The 22758-nt window shown below is 43.2% G+C and overlaps 1 protein-coding gene across 1 annotated transcript in view; it reads right to left on the reverse strand.

Annotated features, from left to right (window-relative positions):
* Positions 1-9359: 9359 nt before the first annotated feature.
* PRKAR2A (protein kinase cAMP-dependent type II regulatory subunit alpha) overlaps positions 9360-22758 on the reverse strand; it is a 1557926-nt gene continuing 1544527 nt past the window's right edge. The window contains exon 11 of the mRNA XM_044078589.1: positions 9360-12152. Within this exon, the coding sequence (XP_043934524.1) occupies positions 12019-12152 (134 nt within the window). The 3' untranslated portion in view covers positions 9360-12018. The remainder of the gene's footprint in view (positions 12153-22758) is intronic.

Below are 22758 nucleotides of genomic sequence, written 5' to 3' on the forward strand. Positions count from 1 at the left end.
TGGACCTATGCGGTCTGTCTCTGCCTTTATCTTTAAGTTTTTTCAGAATTTCGGTAGTCGGATGGCTTACCAAAGCCATTTCTGGATAACTAAACAGAGTACCAAAGTAGTTTGAAGCAAAAATGAACCGATGACGAATAGCTCGCGGACTGAATAAGGCACAAAAAGTACAGTTTTGTACCTACCATAAATGTAGATGTTTGAGTGCTAATACAGCTGCAGTCATAACAGATGGGTTCTCCTGCCGTCAGGCGGGTCCTCGGTCGGCCGAATTCCAAAGTCTAGGTCCGGCGTCGGTTGTAGTCGCTTCTTCCCTGACGTCAGTGCGACAGGGGTATAAAAGAACCAGCCGATGCCATTTTCTTCAGTTTTTCTTGCCCCAGATGTCAGGTGCCCCCAGAAGGAAGGCAATACCTAAAATTATGTAATAATGCAATGCAATATAATCAAAAAACAGTAGTTGCAAGCAAATACACCATAAAAGAATACCCCTAGAGGGGAAAGGAGGGAGGGAAACATGGACTGCAGCTGTATTAGCACTCGAACATCTACATTTATGGAAGGTACAAAACTGTACTATGTTCATCGTGCATACAGCTGCAGTCATAACAGATGGGTAGAATCCCAAAGCTAAGAAAGGAGTGGTAGGCACTAGGTGGAACTAGGAGGAGCCAAACTGCCCTGCAAGACTGCAGTGGCAAAGCCTGCTCTAGATTTGGAGTATAATGGTAGGTGGTAGTGCTTAGAGAAGGTATGCACAGAACTCCAAGTGGCTGCTTCCAAAATATCCTTGGTAGGTACTCCTCTGAGGAAGGCTGCAGAGGTGGCTGTGGCCCTGGTGGAATGGGTTCTAATGCCTGTAGGTACAGTTTTGCCATGAAAAGAATAGCAAAAGCGTATGCACTGGGCTATCCATTTTGAGATTGTCTGTCTGGAAATTGGCTTTCCTAGAACTCCTACCGCATAGGCCACAAAGAGCTGTTCTGATTTTCTGAAAGGCTTTGTTCTGTCCAAATAATAACGCAGTTGTCTGTGGATGTCCAAGGAATGTAGTAATCTCTCCCCTTTGTTTTGAGGATTAGGATAAAAAAGTAGGTAAATGTACGGCCTGATTTAAAGCTACCCTGGATACCACTTTAGGCACAAAGGACGGGTTGGTTTGTAAGGAAACTCTGTCCTGATGGAAGATGATAAAAGGCTGGACAGCCATGAGAGCCTGTAGTTCTGAAACTCTACGAGCTGAAGTGATAGCCAGAAGGAAAGCTGTTTTCCAGGACAAATATTGCAAATCTGATGAGGCAGCTGGCTCAAAAGGAGGCAAGGTCAGTTTTTCCAGAATGAAATTAAGATCCCAAGCAGGTATTGGTTGTTTCCTTGGAGGTCTTAAATTCTTAGCCCCTCTGAGGAACTGTCTTAATAGAGAGTGAGAGAATAAAGGTGGATCAGTGTTGTATTCTGCAGAAATGGCTGAGGCATGGATTTTGATGGAGGAGAACGAAAGTCCACTGCTTAGCAGTTCAGCCAAATATTGTAGTATTTGAGGTAAATTCAGTTTTCCAGGGTTCTGGCCCTTTTTCTCATTCCAGACACAAAAACGTTTCCATTTTGCGGAGTAAGCTTTTCTAGTTGATGGCCTTCTGGCCTCCAAAATGACATCCTGCACCTCCTTGGAGAGTAGGGCCTGCTGTGATGCTAAGGAATCTTCCATGCGGCTAGATTGAGTGTTTTTAGCTGACTGTGAAGAGTTTTGAAGCTGTGCTGAGTCAGAAGAGGAGGCATTAGAGGCAGGCTCCATGGTGGGGAATGCATCAGGCTCCTCAGGAGTGGGTACCAGTGTTGCCTTGGCCAGTCCGGAGCAATGAGGATCATCTTTGGTCTGTCTGCTCTGGTCTTCAATAGGACTTTGGGCAGCAGAGGAAGAGGCAGAAAGGCATAAACTATCATTGATGTCCAACTGAATGAGAGAGCGTCCACTCTCCAGGCCTTTGGATGGAAGATCCTTGAGCAGAATTTTGTCAATTGATGATTTTTGTGGGAGGCAAAGAGATCTATGTCTGGCCTTCCCCATTCTTGGATTATTTCTGTAAAAACTTTTGGATGCAACTTCCATTCGTGTGGATCTGTCATATTCCTGCTTAGGTTGTCTGCCAGCGTGTTTTCCTTGCCTGGCAAGTACTGTGCTTGTAGTTCCATTTGTAAGTCCATGGCCAGTCTGCATAGGGGGTAAGAATGTGTTCCTCCCTGCTTGTTTATGTACCACATAACTATGGTGTTGTCCATTCTTATCAATAGTTGACCTGGTTGTAGAAGGTCCTTGAAAGCTATAATAGCATTTATTATCTCTAGCATTTCTTTTTCATTGATGTGAAGGTGCTTTTCTTTTTGGGACCATTTGCCCTGAATGCACCGGTCTGTCATGTGCGCCCCCCAGGCGTAGTCCGAGGCGTCTGTTGTAATGACCTGATTTGCTTGAGGCTTGCTGAATGGAAGACCTGTGTTTGCTTGACATGCTTGAGCCCACCACAGAAATTCCTTTTGCAGACATGGTATTATTGTTTCCAAACTGTGGCTGTGTTGAGACCATATGTTTTTTAGGTACCATTGTAGTTTTCTCATATGCAGCTTTGCACATGGGATTAGTAAGATGCAAGATGCCATGAATCCCAGAGCCTGCAGGATTTTCCTTGCAGTCAGCCTGGTGCAATTTGCCAGTGTTCTGAAATATTGAATTAGTTGCCCCTGCTTCTCTGGTGTGAGGTAGGCCATCTGGGTGTGTGTGTCCAAATTGGCACCCAGGAAAATTATCTTCCAAGAGGGTATTAGCCTTGATTTCTCTTTGCTGACTGTGTATCCCAGAGAGTTTAATAACATTATTACATAAGCCAGATGTTTCAGAAGAATGTGCTTGCTGTCCGCTTGGATCAGGCAGTCGTCCAAATAAGGGTATATTTGTATCCCTTGAAGTCTGCAGTAGGCAATTACTGATGCCAGGCATTTCGTGAATACTCTGGGCGCAGTAGATAAGCCAAAGGGCAATGCAGAGAATTGATAATGGGTTGAACCTGCAAGAAATCTGAGGTATCTTCTGCAATTTTGTCTGATTGGGACATGCAGGTATGCCTCCTTGAGGTCCAATGTTACCAGCCAAGACTCCTTGCCCAGCATGGGAAGAAGTTGCTGTAGAGTGAGCATCTTGAATTTTGGTACGAGTAGGAATGTGTTTAGGATGGAAAGATCCAAAATAGGTCTCCAATCTTTTCCCTTCCTTGGCACCAGAAATAGCCTGGAATAGAAACCTTGACCTTGTTCATGTGTAGGTACCTCTTGAATAGCTTTCATGTTTATAAGATCTGAAATTTGCTTTTGTGCCTCTGCCCTTTGATTGTGTGGCAGGTTTGGCATGCCTCTCATTTTGGAAGGGTATGAAAATGGAATTTGTAGCCTCTGTTTATAATGTCCAGGATCCATTTGTCCTTTGTGACAACATGCCAATTTTTTGAAAATAGTGCCAGCTTTCCTCCTAAGGGGGCTGCCATTTGAGACCTGGTTGGCATGCAAAGGGGAAGTCATTGGGTTTGCTTTCTGAAAGATTGCGAGTTGTCCTCACCACCTCTTTGTGTAGGAGCTTGCCATTGTCTGCCTCTGTGCGATCCTTGTGATTGTCCTCTGCCCCTCGGGCACCTGTATCTGCCTCTTTGGGGTCTGTCTGTGGCAGGAAAGGACCAGTTTTTGGAAGGCCAATTTCTACTAAAACGTGGGGGTTGAACCTGCAGAAATTCTTTCACAGTTTGCATTGATTTAGCCTTTTCCTCCATTTTCCGTAATACTTCCTCAGCATTTGCCCCAAATAGTACATCCTTTTGAAGAGGGACGTCTAGTAATTTAGCTTTGACATGATCAGGCAAGGCTTGTTCCTTGAGCCAGGCATACCTATGTATGACTGAGCCTGTAACAGCAGCTCTACATGAGGCCTCTAGAGCATCAAAACCACATTGTAAGGTATGTTTACCCACTTGTTCTGCACTATGCATCAAATCCTGCAACTCCTTCAAGTCTGGTTGTTCAGGTTGTGACATTTTACTTTTCAATTGAGATAACAGAAACTGTTGGTATTTTAGCATATGAAACTGACAGTTTAAGGCCCTCATGGATAAGGTAGCCGAGGTATATACCTTTTTTCCCCACCTTTCTAAGGATCTGGAATCTCTCTCGGAAGGCAATGGATTTTTGGCAATGGAGGCCTTAACTCCCTTGGGCCCCTGTGAGATGGTTTCTAGGTCAGCAGCATGGCTTTTGCATAGAAATTGGTGTGAGTCAGGAACCCTGTAGTACCTGTCAGGCTTAACTGGAGCTGGAGGTAGAGAGTCCGGGTTAAGGCAGGCCTCCGAGTAAACATCATCTAGGATGTCCAAGACAGGAGGTATAGCCAGAGGCCTGTGCTGGGGTAACAAAAGAAATTCCCTGAGCCTTTTCTTGGAATCTGAATAATCCTGGCCTTCCCAGTGGAAGTGTTCCCTTAAGGTATGCAAAGTTTCCCCAAATGAGTAATCCTCAGGGGGGGATACAGAAGGAATAGACTCCTCTGCATCAGAGTCTTCAAAAGGGGAGTAAGACTGTTCCTGATCATCAGAGTGTTCTGAAATAATGGAGCCCTGATCAGAGGAGGGGAATCTTCCTCCACTCTGGGCCTTTTGTCCGGAGGTGGCTGAGAACCTCTGATTAGAGTAATTAAATCCTCAGCCATTTTAAGCATCTGTTTCTTAGGCATGGGGCCTGGAGATGGGCCCTGTGTAGCTGGTCTCTTAGGGTGCATGGTTGCTTTAGACTTGGTGAAAGCCTTGATGGAGAAAGAAGAGGAAGGTCTGAAGACACCTTGAGTGGAGGTGGACCTGTCCACATTCTGTGTTTCAACGCCAAGAGTGGCTTTGGTATCTGTAGTCGGGGTGTGGGCTGAGGAGCCTGCGACCTCGGGTACAGGAGACACCACCAAAGATGTGTCGTCGGTAATCAGGGGCTGCGTAGGCACCTCGCTGAGAACCGGACCACGTGTAGTCGGCTTTGGCGTGGTGTCGGTAGAGGCCGCGGACCTCGAGTGTCGGTCCTTGTCTTTGCGTTTTTTTAGACAAAACCTGAGTCGGAGTATCCGACGACATAGTATAGTTAAATGCTTTCCCAAAAAAATGCTGGGCGAACTCCGCCTGCCGCTTAATAGTGCGTTTGTTGAATGTAGCACAAAAGCGACAGACCGAGACGTCGTGGTCTGGGCCTAAGCAAGGAATACAGAGGGAATGGAAATCCTTATGCGGTATTTGCGTCCCACAAGAAATACAATTATTAACTTTGTCTGACATCGGTCTGAGGCAAGAAAAGTTTCCCCAACGGGGTACTTAGCTTTTAAGAAGACTTCGGTTTCCAAATTTACGTAATCCCAGGAGCTGGCCGACCGGCACTTGCGAACTGCTTCTGCTTTGGGCATCGCGCGGCAAGAAAGACTGAAGAAAATGGCGTCGGCTGGTTCTTTTATACCCCTGTCACACTGACGCCAGGGAAGAAGCAACGACAACCGACGCCGGACCTAGACTTTGGAATTCGGCCAACCGAGGACCCGCCTGACGGCAGGAGAACCCATCTGTTATGACTGCAGCTGTATGCACGATGAACATCCAACAGTGAGGGACGTCGTGGACTGGGCCTAAGCAAGGAATGCAGTACGAATGAAAATCTTTACTGGGTATTTGCTTTCCACAAGAAATACAATTGTTAACTTTTACTGACATTGGTTTAGAGCAAGAAAAAGGATCCCCAACAGGGTACTTAGCTGTTTTGAAGACTTCGGCTCTGAAACTCGAAAACGAAAATTTCAGGAGTCGGCCAACTAGCACTTTTGAACTGCTTCTGCTTCGGGCACCGCAAGGCAAGAAAGACTGATGCAATGGCGTCGGCTGCATGCTTTATACCCTTGACTACCTGACGTCATGGAAGATGAGACAGCAACCAACCCAGGACCCAAGACTTTGATAATCAGGCTGCAAGCAGACAACCCAAATGTAATGACTGCAACAGTGAAACACGAAGAACATCATGAAGAATGCTCTTAACTGAACTCAACTGTAGCAATCAGAGGAGGAAATCCCTACAGCTACTCACTGCCAAAGGCCTGATGCACGTTTGTGTTAAGGAAAAGAAAAAGACACCAACACTACAATGGAGGGAAGAAGTACATGCAAGCACATGCACCTACAATATGGTGCTCAATATTAACATTTCCAAAAGTGATGGGAACTGTGAATCAAAATATACAAATTTTGTAATGACACTCTTACAGAGGTAGTGGGACTGCCTCACAAGTTCCAAACTGTTGCAGAAAATGCTGAGGCACATTACAAAAACAAGCCAGTCAAACAGTGTCAGTGGTGTGACAGGTAGCACACTTGCTTTTGGTGCAGAAGACTGCAAGTTCTAGTCCCACAACACGTAGATGAACTGCTGACACTGTACTGCAGCATAAAGGGGAGCTACACTAAAGAGTGCCCTCCCTTGGATGAGACATTAAACTGAGGTCTCATCTCCTTGAGCTGGTGGTAGCCCAGGTGAATGTAAAGTATTCCAAGGCACCTATCGAAAAGAGTAGAAGTTCCCTGATGCCCTGGCCAAATTTCTCCTACAGTAGTCCCCCCCGAAGAGAGGCCACTAGTCTAGTGGGATAAACCTGGTCAAAAAAAAATAAATATTCCAAGAACAATGATATCTGAATTTGACAAGTTCACTTTAGAAATAGTACATTCCACAAAACTATTTAATCCTGAAATGGCAGTGACAGGTTATTATGTATAGCTAGAAGGAATCTGCTGACTTTAAGGAAATCAAAATGACAAACCACACACTGTAATTAGTAATCACTGGAAGACAGTTGCCTAAAGTGGAGATTAAAAACAAAAGCAGAAAGTACAACTTTAGATAACCAAATTCCCTAATGACTGCAAACTATGTAATGTAATAACTTCAATGCAAGCTGTCAAAGTTCTCAAAGATGGACTACAAAACAGACACAGGAATATTTCCTTTGAAGCCAATACATGTAATATCTTGATATTTTATTAATTTACATTTTTATTTTATCTGTTTAACTGGGTAAGCCTACTGGACACAAGTCTCCCTTTTCAGGTGTGACCGGAGTACTGTTTAGAGTCACACAGCAGAAAAATTGAGGTAGAATGAATCACACCTTGTATCTTTGACTACATGGATTAGCCCATTCACATCTCAGAGCAATATTTGGCAAAATGGAAAAACTACAACTAGAAAACCATACAAATTACATTAAACTCCTAGGACACTGGCAGGCAGCAAGTTACACTGTGGCCAGCATGCACATACCCTTCACCAGAAAAGTATATGCTATGGCTTGGAGACAGGAAATATGTGAAAATATGTGAAAATCTAGTGAGCACTGTAGAGGTTAGCCCACCTCAATGAGTCAGAGGACAACCATTTGCTGAGCAGACCCCCCCCCCAAGCCTTTAAAATTAGGCATTTAACAATGACTGCTAGGAAGTTCTGAAAGGATCCAGATATATGTATTCAACTGGAAGCCTCTCTGCTCCTGTCCAGACCTTGCAGTCAGCTGAAGCTACGTCTATTAAAATTTGACCAGCAAAGTGGCCATATCTAGAGTGGATACAGCACACCTGAACTGACGTATCACTCTTTCAACTGTTTTGAAAATCTGGCATTTATGAAGCCAATACAGCTAATCCACAAACTGATACCAGTGGGTCATGCCACAAAAGAAAAATACAGATTTGGCAAAATAAATGAATAATAATGATTCATTACGAATGTTAAACTAGATGTAATATAAGCAAAGTGGGAAAAAATCTCACAGAACTTGTAATCATATAAAGTTAAACTGATTTATAAAGAATGAAAGCTGAAGAAGGTACTGAAACTGAACCAGCAGCACCACAAAATAGTAGGCCACAAAAAAGCCATGAAAACAGGTGGACAAAACTCAGTGAAATGAGTTCTAAATTATAAAATGTAAGAGCACAACTATCAAACAAGGTCTTGCCAAAACTTTCTAATGAAAAAAACCATACATACTGCAACAGACAAACAGCAGTGGTACAAAGTCAAACAATTTTGAAAATAAGAGGTCTCACCAATACTTCTCAAGGGAAGTCTATAGTCCAGTAGACAGATTTAAATGGAGGGAGGGAAGAAAATATCATTGCTACAGTAACAAATCATAAGTACAACCCACAGAATATAGAAAGAATAATTTTAGTTCTTGTGTGGCAAGGGGAAAAAATCTGAGGGATGCTGAGATAAAGACAAACAAAAAAGACTGACAGTGTTGCTGACTGGCTAATGCAAACTTAACAGATTCTAACTTCAGCTAGAGTTAGCAAAAGTTCTTCAATGAATACTAGTACATCCAGCACTTAAATGCATGGAGTAAGGAAGGATGAAAGCTGACAAAGGTTAACACTGTGTCTGTCACAAAGTATACAGAGCTCAACTTTAACACATAAAACACTATCTCTGTATACCTTGCTATCTAAATAGCTAACCCTTGGAAGTGGCCACACTTTAAAAGCCCACCAAAAGACAGCAATAAGATCTGCAAAAACACTCTGAGGACTTGCAACTGTTTCACCATACATAGCAAATCTACTGTACATAAAGTCTTAAACATTATGGTTTTAAAACTGTACTATCTAAAAATAATTGCACAAGGCATTCACAGTGATGCAGCAATTAATGTATCTGTCTCATGGCACTTAATTCTGTGGTTTTGTTCATGGTTAAGGTGCTTGCTGTAAGAAGTATGGATGTCTACCATGTACCCACATGGATTTTTGCCAGGGCACCTGTTTTTCTCTTACATTTCAAAGATAAGTTGATAAGGAAATTGGCAATTCTCCAAACTGTCTATAGGGGTGTGTGTGCATGTATTCACTCTATGCAGGGCTGCTGTCCGCCTCATGATTGTTTCTAGGCCCTGTGACCACTGCTTGCTAGTGCATGAATAAGAAAGCATGAATGATGGGGAAAAAGAATTGATCAAATCTTTACATATTTAAAAATTCTGAGCAAAAGTAGTCTGTAATACACTCAATTATTAATCGAGCATTAAATAAAGTTAAGTTGCTTTGTGCAAACTCTGTCAATGGACACAAACAATAAGCATACCCTTTTTAAATTGTATCTGGCAAAAAAGTGACATGTTCCTTACTAAACTGTTAAGTGAGTTTTCGAAAGCTATATCAAGTGTTGTGGAACATGTCTTCTGAGAGAAGACAAACCAGGAATACCAGGTTAACAGATAATGGGCAAGTCTCATATATGCAACAAAATTCATATAAAATGTATTTATTCACAATTCCTGTAGATCCAGCAGTTGTGGTTCATAATTAGGACAGGTATTTCTAAAGACTTTGTCAATGTGAAACAGGCATATTCAGACCTGCCTACTGCGGAGCGCTTACATTTCTGTTATTAGCTCTCCTGCACTACAAAAAAAAGGTACATTCTAAATAACTGCACTTCTCTGTTTCCATCCTGTGGCACACCTTTTCAGTATTATAAGAGAATGCTATTTTGAACGTTTCTGCTGCACTCATTTTTTCTTTCTTTTTGAAAATATATTCTTCATTTTGTGTGCAACATCCCCATTTGCTCAAACAACAGAATTAAAATGTTTTTACTAGTCCTGCAAAGGAAACTGAAATCATACTCTTATAAATAAACATTTCTTAATGGAAAATGACAGCTGCTTGTCAAAATCACAACTCACAAAACAAACACCTATCCCCAGAACAAAAATCTTCAAATGAATTATAATTTGGTAAGAATGCTTCACAAATACAAAACAAAAAACACACAATTCAACTTTTGGATGGGTGCCAAAATTAATATGATGCTCTTCATAAGGCTGTCCCTTATTCCATTCCTCACAAGCAGATGAAACCTACTTCTTTTTTCATTTTCTCAACTTCTAAAATGCTAATTCTTCCTGCTGAAAATGTAGTGGCACATGGGATGGTATACTGACAACTTAAAACTCCTCGCACCCCGACTTCCTAGTATGGGAGACAGAAAAACTAAAAAGGTACCGAAGTCACAAATATGACGTAATTTTGCTGGCATATATTACTGTCTAAAGTGCAGGTCCTGAATACATACAAAGCGACTGTTAACAGCTCACTGCTTAACAAATTGAAGCAAACCCAACTCAATTTCAAATAAGTACAAAGAAATGCTTCAACCTGCAGGCTGCTACCATAATATCTAAAGCTGCAAGTCATAAAAAATGCATCTTCCTTTCTACAGGACATTACAGTCTTAAAATGTACTTTAATGCAAACCACTACTATCCAGTAAGAAATCTGATATTAATCTTGTATAGCATTAACCTGATGGTGAATATGAAAAAAAATATGTGCTAAGAAAAGGACAGAGGCAGCACCAACCTAGTCAACTTTCTAAAAGCTTAGCATGAAATTTTTTTCTCAAGTCAAAATTGGGATAACTGTGACCTGTAAAGGCTGGTTTAGAACTACCACCTGAAAGTCAGTCTGCTTCATCTACCAGGCAATTTGACTGAGCTTCTTTAATAAATTTATTAAACTGTACACCCACAGCTATAGGATAATTTTTTTTCCTCGAGAGGAAATGACTTCAACAAAGCTGCATGTACTGTGAGCCAATATAATGATGTCTCTCAAAACATCATTACTCGTCACCTGAGTGTTTAAACTTAAAATGCTCAGAGAAATCCAAAAATAATCTTCCTCATCTCCCATTTAAATTGATTTTTTTTTTTTGTTTACTAAAATGACATCTCCTCCAACGTGATCAATCTCATTAATGAACTCAAGAAGGGGCGGGATTGTATAGAGGTTTGTGCCTACTGACTTTATATTTAACCCACAAACCTTGAACAATAATGTCATGTTGGTGGATGCTTGCAAAGTGCACATATGGCTCCTAGCAGACACCTCAAAGGTCAGTTCTAATATGTGCTCAGTGCCAGAAAATTACAAATTAAAGAAATCCACTTGTTATAAAATAATCCCCGAAAAAAAAATGGTCAGGAAAACTCTGTCTCTGGGTACACAGGATGAACTTCATTTTAAATGAAAGGAACAAAAATCCATCCTTAAAGGCAGCATGAATGGGCTTACTGCATCATTCTTCACAGACCAAACTGCTAATGAAGAAGTATTAACATTTGCAGAAAAAATGTCAGCAGTAAACACTAAGACAGTAATTTCCATTTCCTCTGTGTGTGTGTGTGAAAACTAGTCCCGGAAATTCAGATGTGCTAATAATAAATATTAGAAATGCAGCATCATGTTCGCTAGGGAGCCCTAACATCACTTGTTTCACTTTTGCTTAAGTTTAGTAGTATTATTTATTTGTAGAACATGCATTCTAGCCCTTTACTACTAGTTCAGGTAACCAGGTTACTTACTGCAGACCTTCACTTACTCACTGGCTCAAAAAACAAATCTTTTAAAGCTTTTCAGTTACTCAAAGTAATTTTGCTTTCAACATCTGCAGATTACAGGATGCTGAAGTAAATTACTTGTATTACCAGTGACAGCAATGCAGCATTGCTCGTTACTAATGCTGAAACTTGCCTGATTACCACAGATGGCCTGGTTCTCCGGGAATGATCCTCCTAACCATAAGAGATCGTTTTTGTAAGTATTTTACTTACTAATAAAAAGGATGCTAACTCTGACTGGTACATGCTGTGCTGCACAACCACCAAATCCCATAACATTGCTTGGATTTAATAATGAAATTACAGCAGCAAACTGGAGATGTACATAAAGTCTTTAGTGAACCCCAAGGGAGGAGGCTAATAACATTTTTTTGTTTACTTTAGTGCTGCAAAATGCCCATGTAGAATGCAGCAAAGAACGTTTTGCAGTGTCCATTTCCAATGTGTTGCATTGCTAAAAGCAGTTTTTGTATTAGAACTGAAGGCATCAAAATTTACTGTGTCTAATTTCCAGGATCCCTCAGGTCCATACTTGAACCAAATAATGCCACCAGCTGCTCCTCGTAATGCACTATGTTCCTTTTCATAATGTCCATGCAGGGTCCAAGTAATCTCTCAAAAGCCTGTACATCCATAACTGCAGTGAGACAGAGACAAAATAAAACATTTCATTAAAAATCTGATGCTTCAATCACTGTGAAACAAACATCAATGCTGATACACACACACATACACTGTCGATCATCTGCCTAGAATTACCTGCTTAACATAAAATACCAAATAATTAATATATCAACTGACAGCTAAAAATCCAGTCTTACAGAAATGGATCATCAACACAAAAGAATAAAAATTATGAACAGACCATCACATGCATCTGGATGAGCAAGTAAATGCCTGTTAACCACATGACCAGTGCCTTCACGAAATTCATCATCTAAAATATTCCCATAACACTAACCCCCTCCCCTCTTTAATCATAAGGCTGCTCAGGAACCTTCCTATCCATACCTTTGGTAGGCTGTGCAAAGTGGACAATCAAAGAAAGACCTCTAGATCTCAACAGGAAATGTAAGGAGGATGGGTACATTAACAAAGATAGAACTGCTCAGCCAGATAGTACAGTTTTGTACCTACCATAAATGTAGATGTTCGAGTGTAAACACTGCTGCAGTCATTACACTTGGGGTTATCCTGCCATCAGGCGGTTCCCCAGTCAGCCTGAGTTCCAAAGTCTTGGTCCGGCATCGGTTGCTGTCGCCTCCTCCCTGACGTCAGTGTGACAGGGGTATATATAAGATGCAGCCGACGCCATTTTCTTCAGTTTTTCTTGTCCCAGATGTCAGGTGCCCCCAAATAGCTAGGCAATTCAAATTGCTAATAAAACATACATAAGAAAAGCAAACAACTTTCAGTTACCAGCAAATACTCCCGATAGGTAGTAAGGGTAGAAGGCATAGGTACGTATCAGCAAGTAAGAGGGGAAGGAGGGAGGGTAACCTGGACTGCAGCAGTGTTTACACTCGAACATCTACATTTATGGTAGGTACAAATCTGTTACACTGCTGCAGTCATTACACTTGGGTGTAACAGATTTGTATCTACCATAAATGTAGATGCAAATCTGTTACACTGCTGCAGTCATTACACTTGGGTGGAATCCCAAAGCTGAGGTAGGGAGGCTGGTTCTATAAGGCATTAGGAGTAGCTATAAGGCCCTGCAGCACAGCAGTGGCGAAACCAGCTCTGGATTTGGAGTACAAAGGCAAATGGTAATGCTTGGTGAAGGTATGCACAGAACTCCAAGTTGCTGCTTCCAAAATATCCTTGGTAGGTACTCCTCTGAGGTAGGCAGTTGAAGTGGCTGTTGCCCTGGTGGAGTGAGATCTAATGCTGCTAGGTACAGGTTTCCCATGGTGAGTATAGCAGAAATGTATACAATGTCCTATCCATTTTGAGATAGTCTGTTTTGAAATGGCTTTTCCCTGTGCTCCTGCAGCATATGCTACCAATAATTGCTCAGATTTTCTGAAAGCTTTGGTTTTGTCCAAGCAGAAGCCTAACTGCCTGTGAATGTCCAAAGAATGTAGTAGTCTCTCCCCTTTGTTCTGTGGTTTTGGATAGAAAGTGGGCAAGTGAATAGTTTGGTTTAGAGCCACAATTGATACCACCTTTGGCATAAACGTAGGGTTAGTTCTTAAAGACAACCTGTCCTGGTGGAAAATAAGGAAAGGTTCCACTGCCATTAGTGCCTGTAATTCTGAAACTCTTCGTGCTGATGTTATTGCCAGTAGCAGAGCAGTTTTCCAAGAAATGTATTTTAATTCTGCTGTGTTAGCTGGCTCAAAAGGAGGTAAAGTTAATTTTTCCAAAACAAAGTTGAGGTCCCAAGTTGGGGTAGGTGCTCTACGGGGCAGTCTTATATTTTTAGCCCCTTTGAGGTACTGTTTGAGCAAAGGATTAGAAAAAATTGGTGGATCCGTGTTGTAATGAGCAGAAATGGCTGAGGCGTGGATCTTGATGGATGAAAAGGAGAGGCCCTTGTCCAGCATCTCAGTTAAATATTGAAGTATCTGACGAATGTTTGGGACAAGAGGGTCAAGGCTGTGTGCCCGGTTCCAGGCACAGAATCTCTTCCATTTATCCGAGTAGGCTTTCCTGGTGCTAGGCATTCTGGCCTCCAGAATGACATCCATAAGAGACATAGAGGAGCTCTCAGATTATGTAGCCCAGGCCGGTATGACCCTGACCCTGAGCAGTATCCTACCCTCACCAAGAATGATGTCACAATACAGAGACAAAATGATCAGCTTTAATAATTGGCTTAATTACTGGTGTCATTCTAAGGGGATCCAATGTCTGTCTGCCTGGGATGACATGCTTGACAAGCCACGCTGCTTCGCAAGGGACGGCTTGCACCTGTCACCCCTGGGCGTCCGGATATTGGCAAAGGCTCTTGCCACCCCCATAGTGCCTTTTTTTAGGCAAGGCTCAAATGATAAACCTACCGCCCTAGAAAACAAAAATGGAGAAAAACTAAGGGTAATACTGCTCAATGCCAGAAGTCTAAACCTCAAGATGCACGCCCTCAAAGCCCTCCTCAGTATGGAGAACATCGATGTTTGTGCTGTGACTGAAACCTGGTTCAAGGCTCCTGAGAGCACCCCAGCACTATCAGGTTATACCTCATATCATGCGTTCCGCCCCAAAATCCGGACCGAACCACAAAGGAGGGGAGTATCCATATTCATAAAGGATACCCACACCTCCAGGTTAGTGGCAACGCGAAGCATCGGAGACCATCCAGGTGCAATTAACCATAGGTAAAACTGCCCTACAGTTTGTAACATGCTACAGACCACCTTCTCAAACTCAGGAAACCCACACAGCCTTCCTGAAGACACTGGAGAGTATAAATGTCTCTCCAAACACCATCATATTGGGTGACTTCAACTACCCAAACATAGACTGGGAACATTACTCAAGCCCCAACACCCTAGCCCAAAGGTTCCTTGAGTTCATAAACTCAAATGCTATGGAACAACTAGTCACCATTCCCACAAGAGGAGAAAATATACTAGACCTGATCATCACAAACATGGGGACAAAATGCTCCACACCGAAGTATATCCTCATTGGTGAGATCAGACCATAAATTAATCTCACTGGAGATCCACATCCCGCCCCACCCCCAGCTAAAAAGACCACAGTGAAGAACTTCTCAAAAGCAAACTTCACACTTCTTAAGACTGGAGTGGTATCCTTCAAGGCCCCGAGCCAGTGGAAACCACAACCCACGCTGCTGAAACCCTTACAAATGCCTTCTACGAGCACCTCCAGGAATGTATGGATCAAGCAATCCCTAATAAAATCAAGACCCTTTCCACCAAAGGCAGGCGCCCGGTCTGGTGGACTCCAGCCATAAACAAACTCTACAACAAGAGGAGAAAGTTACTACATGACAGAGCAAAATCCTTAAATGGGAAGGCATCTCTGATCAATACTAGCAAGAAACTACGATCACTCATAAAATCATCCAAGGCCAACTTTGAGAGAAAAATCGCTAATGACACAAAAGACAATCATAAAGCCTTCTTTAGCTATGTTAGAAACCTGGGTGGAAACTCCCAGATATGCTCAGAATTAGTCCAAAATGATAAAAAAATCACTGAACCCACAGACATTGCCAACATACTGGCAGACAGGTTCAGTGCAAATTTCTCCCTCCCCCCCAGAAGGAGAAATATCTATCCCACCAGAGTCTAGCCTCCCAAACATCTCAGATGCCCAGGTGAGAGCTGCTCTCTCTAAAGCAAAAAACACAGCATCAATGGGACCAGACGGTGTCCCTGGATGTGTGCTACACGAACTCAATGAGGAACTAAACCCACACATAAGGCTGCTGTTTAATCTTAGCCTTACTACAGGATACGTGCAAAGAATGGCGTACGACAACTGTGGTCCCACTCCACAAAGGCGGTGCTTCTACGGACCCTGGAAATTACCACCCCATAAGCTTGACGAGCCTTGTCTGCAAAGCTATGGAGAGGATCATAATGGAACTCATAAATAAAGACATTGGGGACCTACAGACACTGGATCCTACCCAATTTGGCTTTGTCAAGGGCAGATCCTGCCTCTTGAACTTGGTCGACTTTTGAAACAGTCACTAAGGCCATTGATGAGGGTAAGGCAGTTCACACAGCCTACCTTGACCTAGCAAAAGCGTTTGACACAATATCCCACTCGGGCATCATTGAAAAGCTCACCAGCTTAGATGTAAACCCATATGTCACAAGATGGGTTGCAAACTGGCTCAAGGACAGAACACACAGGGTTAGAGTTGCTGGTGCCATGTCAGACTCTAAGCCGGTCACGAGCGTGTCCCACAGGGCTCAGTCCTGGGCCCCTCTTGTTCGGCATTTATTTTTCTGAAGTGCAGGCAAACATAGGGGATTGTGGTTGACAAAATTTGCAGATGACTGCAAACTGGGCACCATAATTGACACTCCATCAGACACAGACATCCTTCAGAAAGGTCTCATAGAAATGGATAACTGGTGCCAGAGCCATGGCCTTAAGCTAAATGCCAAAAATGTATAGTCATACCCTTTGGGAAAAACAAGGTAACCCCTAATTACCACATAGGTGGTAATCCATTAAACACGGAAGAAGTTATCAGGGACCTGGGGACCCAAGTTGACAGTAACCTCTCTTTTGACACTCACATTGCCAAAGTGGTTAGGAAGACCTTCTACATTGCCCACCTGATCATGAAGGGATTCACATCCAGATCAGGAGAGGTCATTGTACCCCTGTACTCTTCACTTATCAGACCAATGATTGAGTACAACGCCCATTGAATGTACCTTACCCGACACCTGCAGCAGTTGGAAAGACCCCAAAAGTTCCTCACCAAAAGGATAAAGGGGCTCAAACATATGCCATACGATGCCCGACTGAAGAAACTCCAGCTCTATTCAGTCGCATACCGTCTGCTCAGAGGTGATCTGTGCCTGACATACAAGGCCATGTCCAACCCGGAATTAATGGACATGCTCCACCTCAAAAAATCCAAATCCACCAGAGCCACAGTCCATGTGAGGCAGAGCCCCTCACTGACTCTGTTCAAGAGAAATCTTGACGAGTGGATGGGAGATCGTAGGTTTACCCTGGGAATCATCTCTGTATCACTGCTGGACAGAGGCACAGCAAATTAATGGGTATAGTATTCTCATCCTAAGGGGTGGTGAAAGCCACACACACTCTGGCTAGGCTTATAAATGCCCTAGGGCAGATAGCCTAGTATGAACCTATGAACCTATAAAAGCTTTGGAGAGAGGCATTGCTTGCTTGACTAAGGAATTTTCCATGCAGCTAGGTTTAAGGTCTTTAGCTGGCTGTGAAGTATCTGATTGTTGTGCTGTGTCAGCAAACGTGGGATTTGAGGTAAAATCCAGGGTGGTTCTTGTGCTAAGTTCTTTAAGATTGGGTACCAGTGCTGGCGTGGCCAGTCTGTTGCAATCAGGTCATCTTTGGCTCCTCTTGCCTGGCTTTTATGAGTACCTTTGGAAGGAGAGGTAAAGGAGGGAAAGCGTATACTTGCAGGTTTTTCCAGCTGAATGAGAGGGCATCCACTTTCCATGCTTGTAAATGGTAACTCCTTGTGCAGAATTTCTGTAGCTGGCAGTTCATTGGGGATGCAAACAGATCTATGTCCAGGCTCCACCATTTTTGTGTTATCATTCTGAATATTTGTGGATTCAATTCCCATTCATGAGGATCCATGATGTTTCTGCTTAGGCTGTCTGCCAGTGTGTTTTTCTCTCCTGGCAGGAATTGTGCTTGCAGATTAACTTGGTAGTCTAGAGCTGTGTTTTACAAGGTCATGGCTTGTCTGCAGAGGGGGTAGGAGTGTGTGCCCCCTTGCTTGTTTATGTACCACATAACTGTGGTGTTGTCTGTCTTTAGTAGTAGTTGTCCTGGATGCAGCAGGTCCTTGAAAGCTATAAGTGCATTTTGTACACCTAGCATCTCTTTTTGATTGATGTGAAGATGCCTTTGTTCTGTGGGCCACTCACCCTGAATACATTTTCCTGCCATGTGTGCTCCCCAGGCGTAATCCGATGAATCTGTTGTCAGTGTTTGTCTGGCTGTGGGTTGAGTAAAAAGCTGTCCCTTGTTGAGGTGACAAGCTTGAGCCCACCATTGAAACTCCTGTTGAAGGCAAGGAATTAGTGGTATGTATAACTGTTTCCAAACTTTGACAGTGTTGAGACCATACACTCTTTAGGTACCATTGTAGTTTCCTCATATGCAGTCTGGCATATGGAATTAGTAGTATGCAAGATGCCATGCAGCCCAAGGCCTGCAGAATTTTTCTTGCAGGGAGTTGGGTCTTTGTTGCCATCAACTGAAAGTATTGAGTCAGTTGTCCTTGCTTGTCTGACGTGAGATAAGCCATCTGGGCCGTTGTGTTCAAGCTGGCACCCAGGAATATTATCTGTTGTGAGGGCGCTAGTTTTGATTTCTTTTCGTTTACTGTGTACCCCAGGCAACTTAACTTTTTTACGAATGTCAGATGCTTTAGAAGAATGCCCTTGCTCTCTGCTTGAATCTGGCAGTCGTCCAGGTATGGATAAATTTTAATTCCTTTTTGCCTGCAAAATGCAATTACTGGTGCCAGGCACTTTGTGAAGACCCTGGGTGCAGTAGATAAGCCAAAGGGCAGTGCAGAGAATTGATAGTCCAGGTATCTTCTGCAGTTTTGTCTGATAGGGACATGCAGGTATGCCTCCTTGAGGTCCAAAGTCACGAGCCAAGCTTTCTTGTCCAGCATGGGAAGAAGCTGCTGTAGTGTCAACATTATGAATTTCGGAACATCCAGGTAAGTGTTTAGAGAAGAAAGATCCAGAATGGGTCTCCAGGCTTTTTCCTTTCTGGGAACCAGAAAGAGTCTCGAATAAAATCCTTGTCCTTGCTCCTGTGGTGGTACCTTTTGAATAGCTCTCATGTCCATGAGTGCTGTAATTTGTTTTTGAGCCTCTGCCCATTGATTTGGTGGCAGATTTGGCATTCCTTTTAACCTTGGCAAAGTGTGAAAGTGGAACCTGTAACCTTGAGATACAATGTTGAGAACCCATTTGTCTTTGGTGATGCGATGCTAATTGTGATAGAAAAGTGCCAGTTTTCCTCCTAAGAGGGCTTGCCAAGAGAGAGCTGTTTGGCAGCTGTAGTGGGAAGTCATTGAGGCTGCTTTTTATAAGGTTGTGGCCTGTCTTCCCCTTCTTTCTGGCCTGGTGTACCCCATTGTCAAGGCCTGTAAGGACCTTGTGCTTGACCTCTATCTCTTGGACGTCTGTATCTGCCTCTTTGAGGTCTGTCTGTGACTGGAAAGGACCAATTCTTTGTTGGCCAATTTCTGCTAAAACGAGGAGGCTGAACCTGTAAGAAATCCTTCACCGTTTGCATAGATTTTGCCTTATCCTCCATCTTCTTTAATACCCTCCTCTGCCTTAACTCCAAACAACACATCCCGCTGCAAAGGTGCATCCAATAATTTTGCCTTAACATGATCTGGTAACGTATGTTCTTTTAACCAAGCATGCCTTCTAATGACAGAGCCTGTAACTGCTGCTCTACAGGAGGCCTCTAAGGAATCAAACCCACATTGCAAAGTATGTTTTCCCACTTGTTCAGCTGCATGCAATAAATCCTGCATTTCTTTAAAATTAGGAGGATCTGAATCTGGAAGCATCTTTTGTTTCAACTGAGACATCAAAAATTGCTGATATTTTAGCATGTGAAACTGGCAATTTAAGGCTCTCATTGCTAAACTTGCAGATGTACATACTTTCTTTCCCCATCTGTCTAATGCTCTGGAATCTTGGTCAGAGGGAACTGGGTTTTTTGCTGATGAGGCCTTAATCCCTTTGGGTCCCTGAGAAATAGTTTCAGGGTCAGCAACAGGGCTTTTATACAGAAATTTGTGAGAGTCAGGGACTCTGTAATATCTATCAGGTTTAACTGGGGCTGGAGGTAAGGAGTCAGGGTTTAAGCTGGATTCAGTGTACACATCATCCACAATATCTAACACTGGCGGAATAGCAAGGGGTCTGTGTTGAGGCAATAAAAGGAAGTCTCTGAGCCTTTTCTTGGATTCTGAGTAATCCTGGCCTACCCAATGGAAATGCTCCCTCTTGGTATGTAAGGTCTCCCCAAAGGAGTAGTCCTCAGGCAGAGAGGCTGATGGAATTGATTCCTCAGCATCAGAATCCTCATAAGGGGGTAAGGAATATCCTAGGTCTGAGGATGAATCTGAAGATATGGACACCTGGTCGGAAGATTCATAGTCTGCATTCTGTCTGGGCCTTTTATCAGGAGGGGGATGGGACCCCCTGATCAGGGTGATTAGGTCTACAGCCATTTTGAGCATTTGTTTCTTAGGCATGGAAGCCTGTCCTGGAGAATGCTGTATCTGTTTCTTTGTTTTCAAGGGGGCCTTAGACTTAGCAGAGGGTTTAATGGTTAACTGGGTAGGTATGAAGACACCCTCTGAGGCTGTGGATTGCTCAGCTACTTTGGTTCCCTCAGAAGGGTTAGTTTCGGTAGGCTGAAAACATAGAGCATCCGAAGGCCCAGGCAGCTCCACGTGGGAGTCGGAGGTGGTCTGTGGAAGTGGTCGTCTGGGGCTGCGTAGGCGCCTCGCTGAGAACCGGCGACCAGCTTAGAAGAGGCCTCGTTGTCAGTTTTGGGCCTCGGATGCCTATCCTTGTCTTTGCGCTTTTTATGTAATCCGGTCGTCGGAAGTTCCGACGGCATGGTGTAATTGAATTTTCTGCCAAAATAATGTCGGGCAAAATCAAACCGACGTTTAATAGTGCACTTGTTAAACCTAGCACAAAACCGACAACCAGTGACGTCGTGGTCTGGGCCTAGGTATGGAATACAATAGGAGTGGAAATCCTTATGAGGTATTTGCTTCCCAAAAGAAATTGTTATTAACATTTACTGACATCGGTCTGAGGCAAGAAAAAGTTTCCCCAACGGGGTACTTAGCTTTGTAGAAGACTTCGGTTCTGGATTCGGAATGAAAATCACAGGAGTCGGCCGACCGGCACTTGCGAACTGCTTCTGCTTCGGGCACCATGCGGCAAGAAAGACTGAAGAAAATGGCGTCGGCTGCATCTTATACACCCCTGTCGCACTGACGTCAGGGTGGAGGTGACAGCAACCGATGCCAGACCAAGACTTTGGAACTCAGGCCAACTGGGGTACCGCCTGACGGCAGGATAACCCCAAGTGTAATGTCTGCAGCAGTGTAACACGATGAACATCTATTGTTATGGAAGCACATAACATCTATATCTGGTATGAGAGGGTTCAGCTTTTTTTTAACAGCAGGACAGAGATCTATTTGTCTTTCCTGAGTGGTCTCCCTTCATGGGAACTTATCTCTGAAGGAGAATCTCTAGACCCGAGAAACATGTTCAGCTTACTATGTCCTACGAAACTATTCAGGGAAGACAAAATGTTGTGTCTTACCATAACTTGGCATCTGTGTTGTCTATCTTCATTCCTCCTCACAATAGGGTCAAGGATCTGGTCTAAGATCTGATTCTGGAGCATTTCTCCCCAGGCCTCCGCTGAAAACAGGATCTGTGAAACCTAGTCGGACTTTCCCGGTCAACAAATGTTAAATAAAAAATAAATAAATAAATAAAATCTGACCTACGGATCTGGCTTGACCACATTCTTCAGAATTGGATCTGCTGACTCTCGAGCTCCTCCCTCTTACCCATAATGCGGTACATCCACCCAAGCACCTCAGATTCAGTTTGCTAATTCCATACATTCAGCGCCCAGACAGCAAAGGAACAGCAGATGAGGCTCAGACATGGGACCTATACATCCCGTCATGTTCCATGATCCTCTAGAAGAATGAGGCAGGGGGATGGCTGGGTGGGAAAGTGAGGAGGAAGGAAGATAGACAACACAGATGCCAAGTTATGGTAAGACATAACATTTTAATCGGATGTTGTGTTCTTCATTCCTCCTCATGACAGGGTCAGAGTCCACTGATATGTAATTCCCAGGTGGCCCTCATGGAAGGATATGCTGGAGCACCATCGAGCCAAAGGAAGCCTGCTTCTAGTAACAATAGCCAACTTGTAATGTGCAACAAAGGTAGGGTTGTTAGACCATATCAATGCTGCACAAATATCATCAATGGAGGATTTAGACGAGGAAGTTAAAGAAGTAGCCATAGCCCTAGTGGAATGTGCCCTGGGAGGTTGAGATAATTCTAGGCCTTTTTGTGAATAAATGAAAGCAATGCAGACAGTTATCCATTTTGCTAAAGTAATCTTGGAAAACGCCTGGCCTACTTTGTTAGCCAAGAAGGCTACGAACAATTGGTCAGACTTCCTATGTTGTTTAGTCCTGAGCAGACATAAATGTAATTATCTATGAATGTTAAGATGTAGAACATATTTCCCTTTGTTAGAAAAAATTCAGGAAAAACAGTGGTAAATGAATGAACTGACTGATATTGTTTTCTGTGGCTACTTTAAGCATAAAATAGGGGATGGAACATAAGGAGACCCTATCCATACAAAACATTAAGTAAATAAGTTTGGGGAATATGGCTTGCAACTCAGAAATTGTCTTGGCTGAAGTTATAGCCACCAAAAAGATCATCTTCCAAGACAAAAACTACATATTGCAAGTGGCAGCTGGTTTGA

The sequence above is a fragment of the Protopterus annectens genome, chromosome 7.part1 (genome assembly GCF_019279795.1).
Source record: "Protopterus annectens isolate FY-2018-M chromosome 7.part1, PAN1.0, whole genome shotgun sequence".
Taxonomy (NCBI): Eukaryota; Metazoa; Chordata; order Ceratodontiformes; family Protopteridae; genus Protopterus; species Protopterus annectens.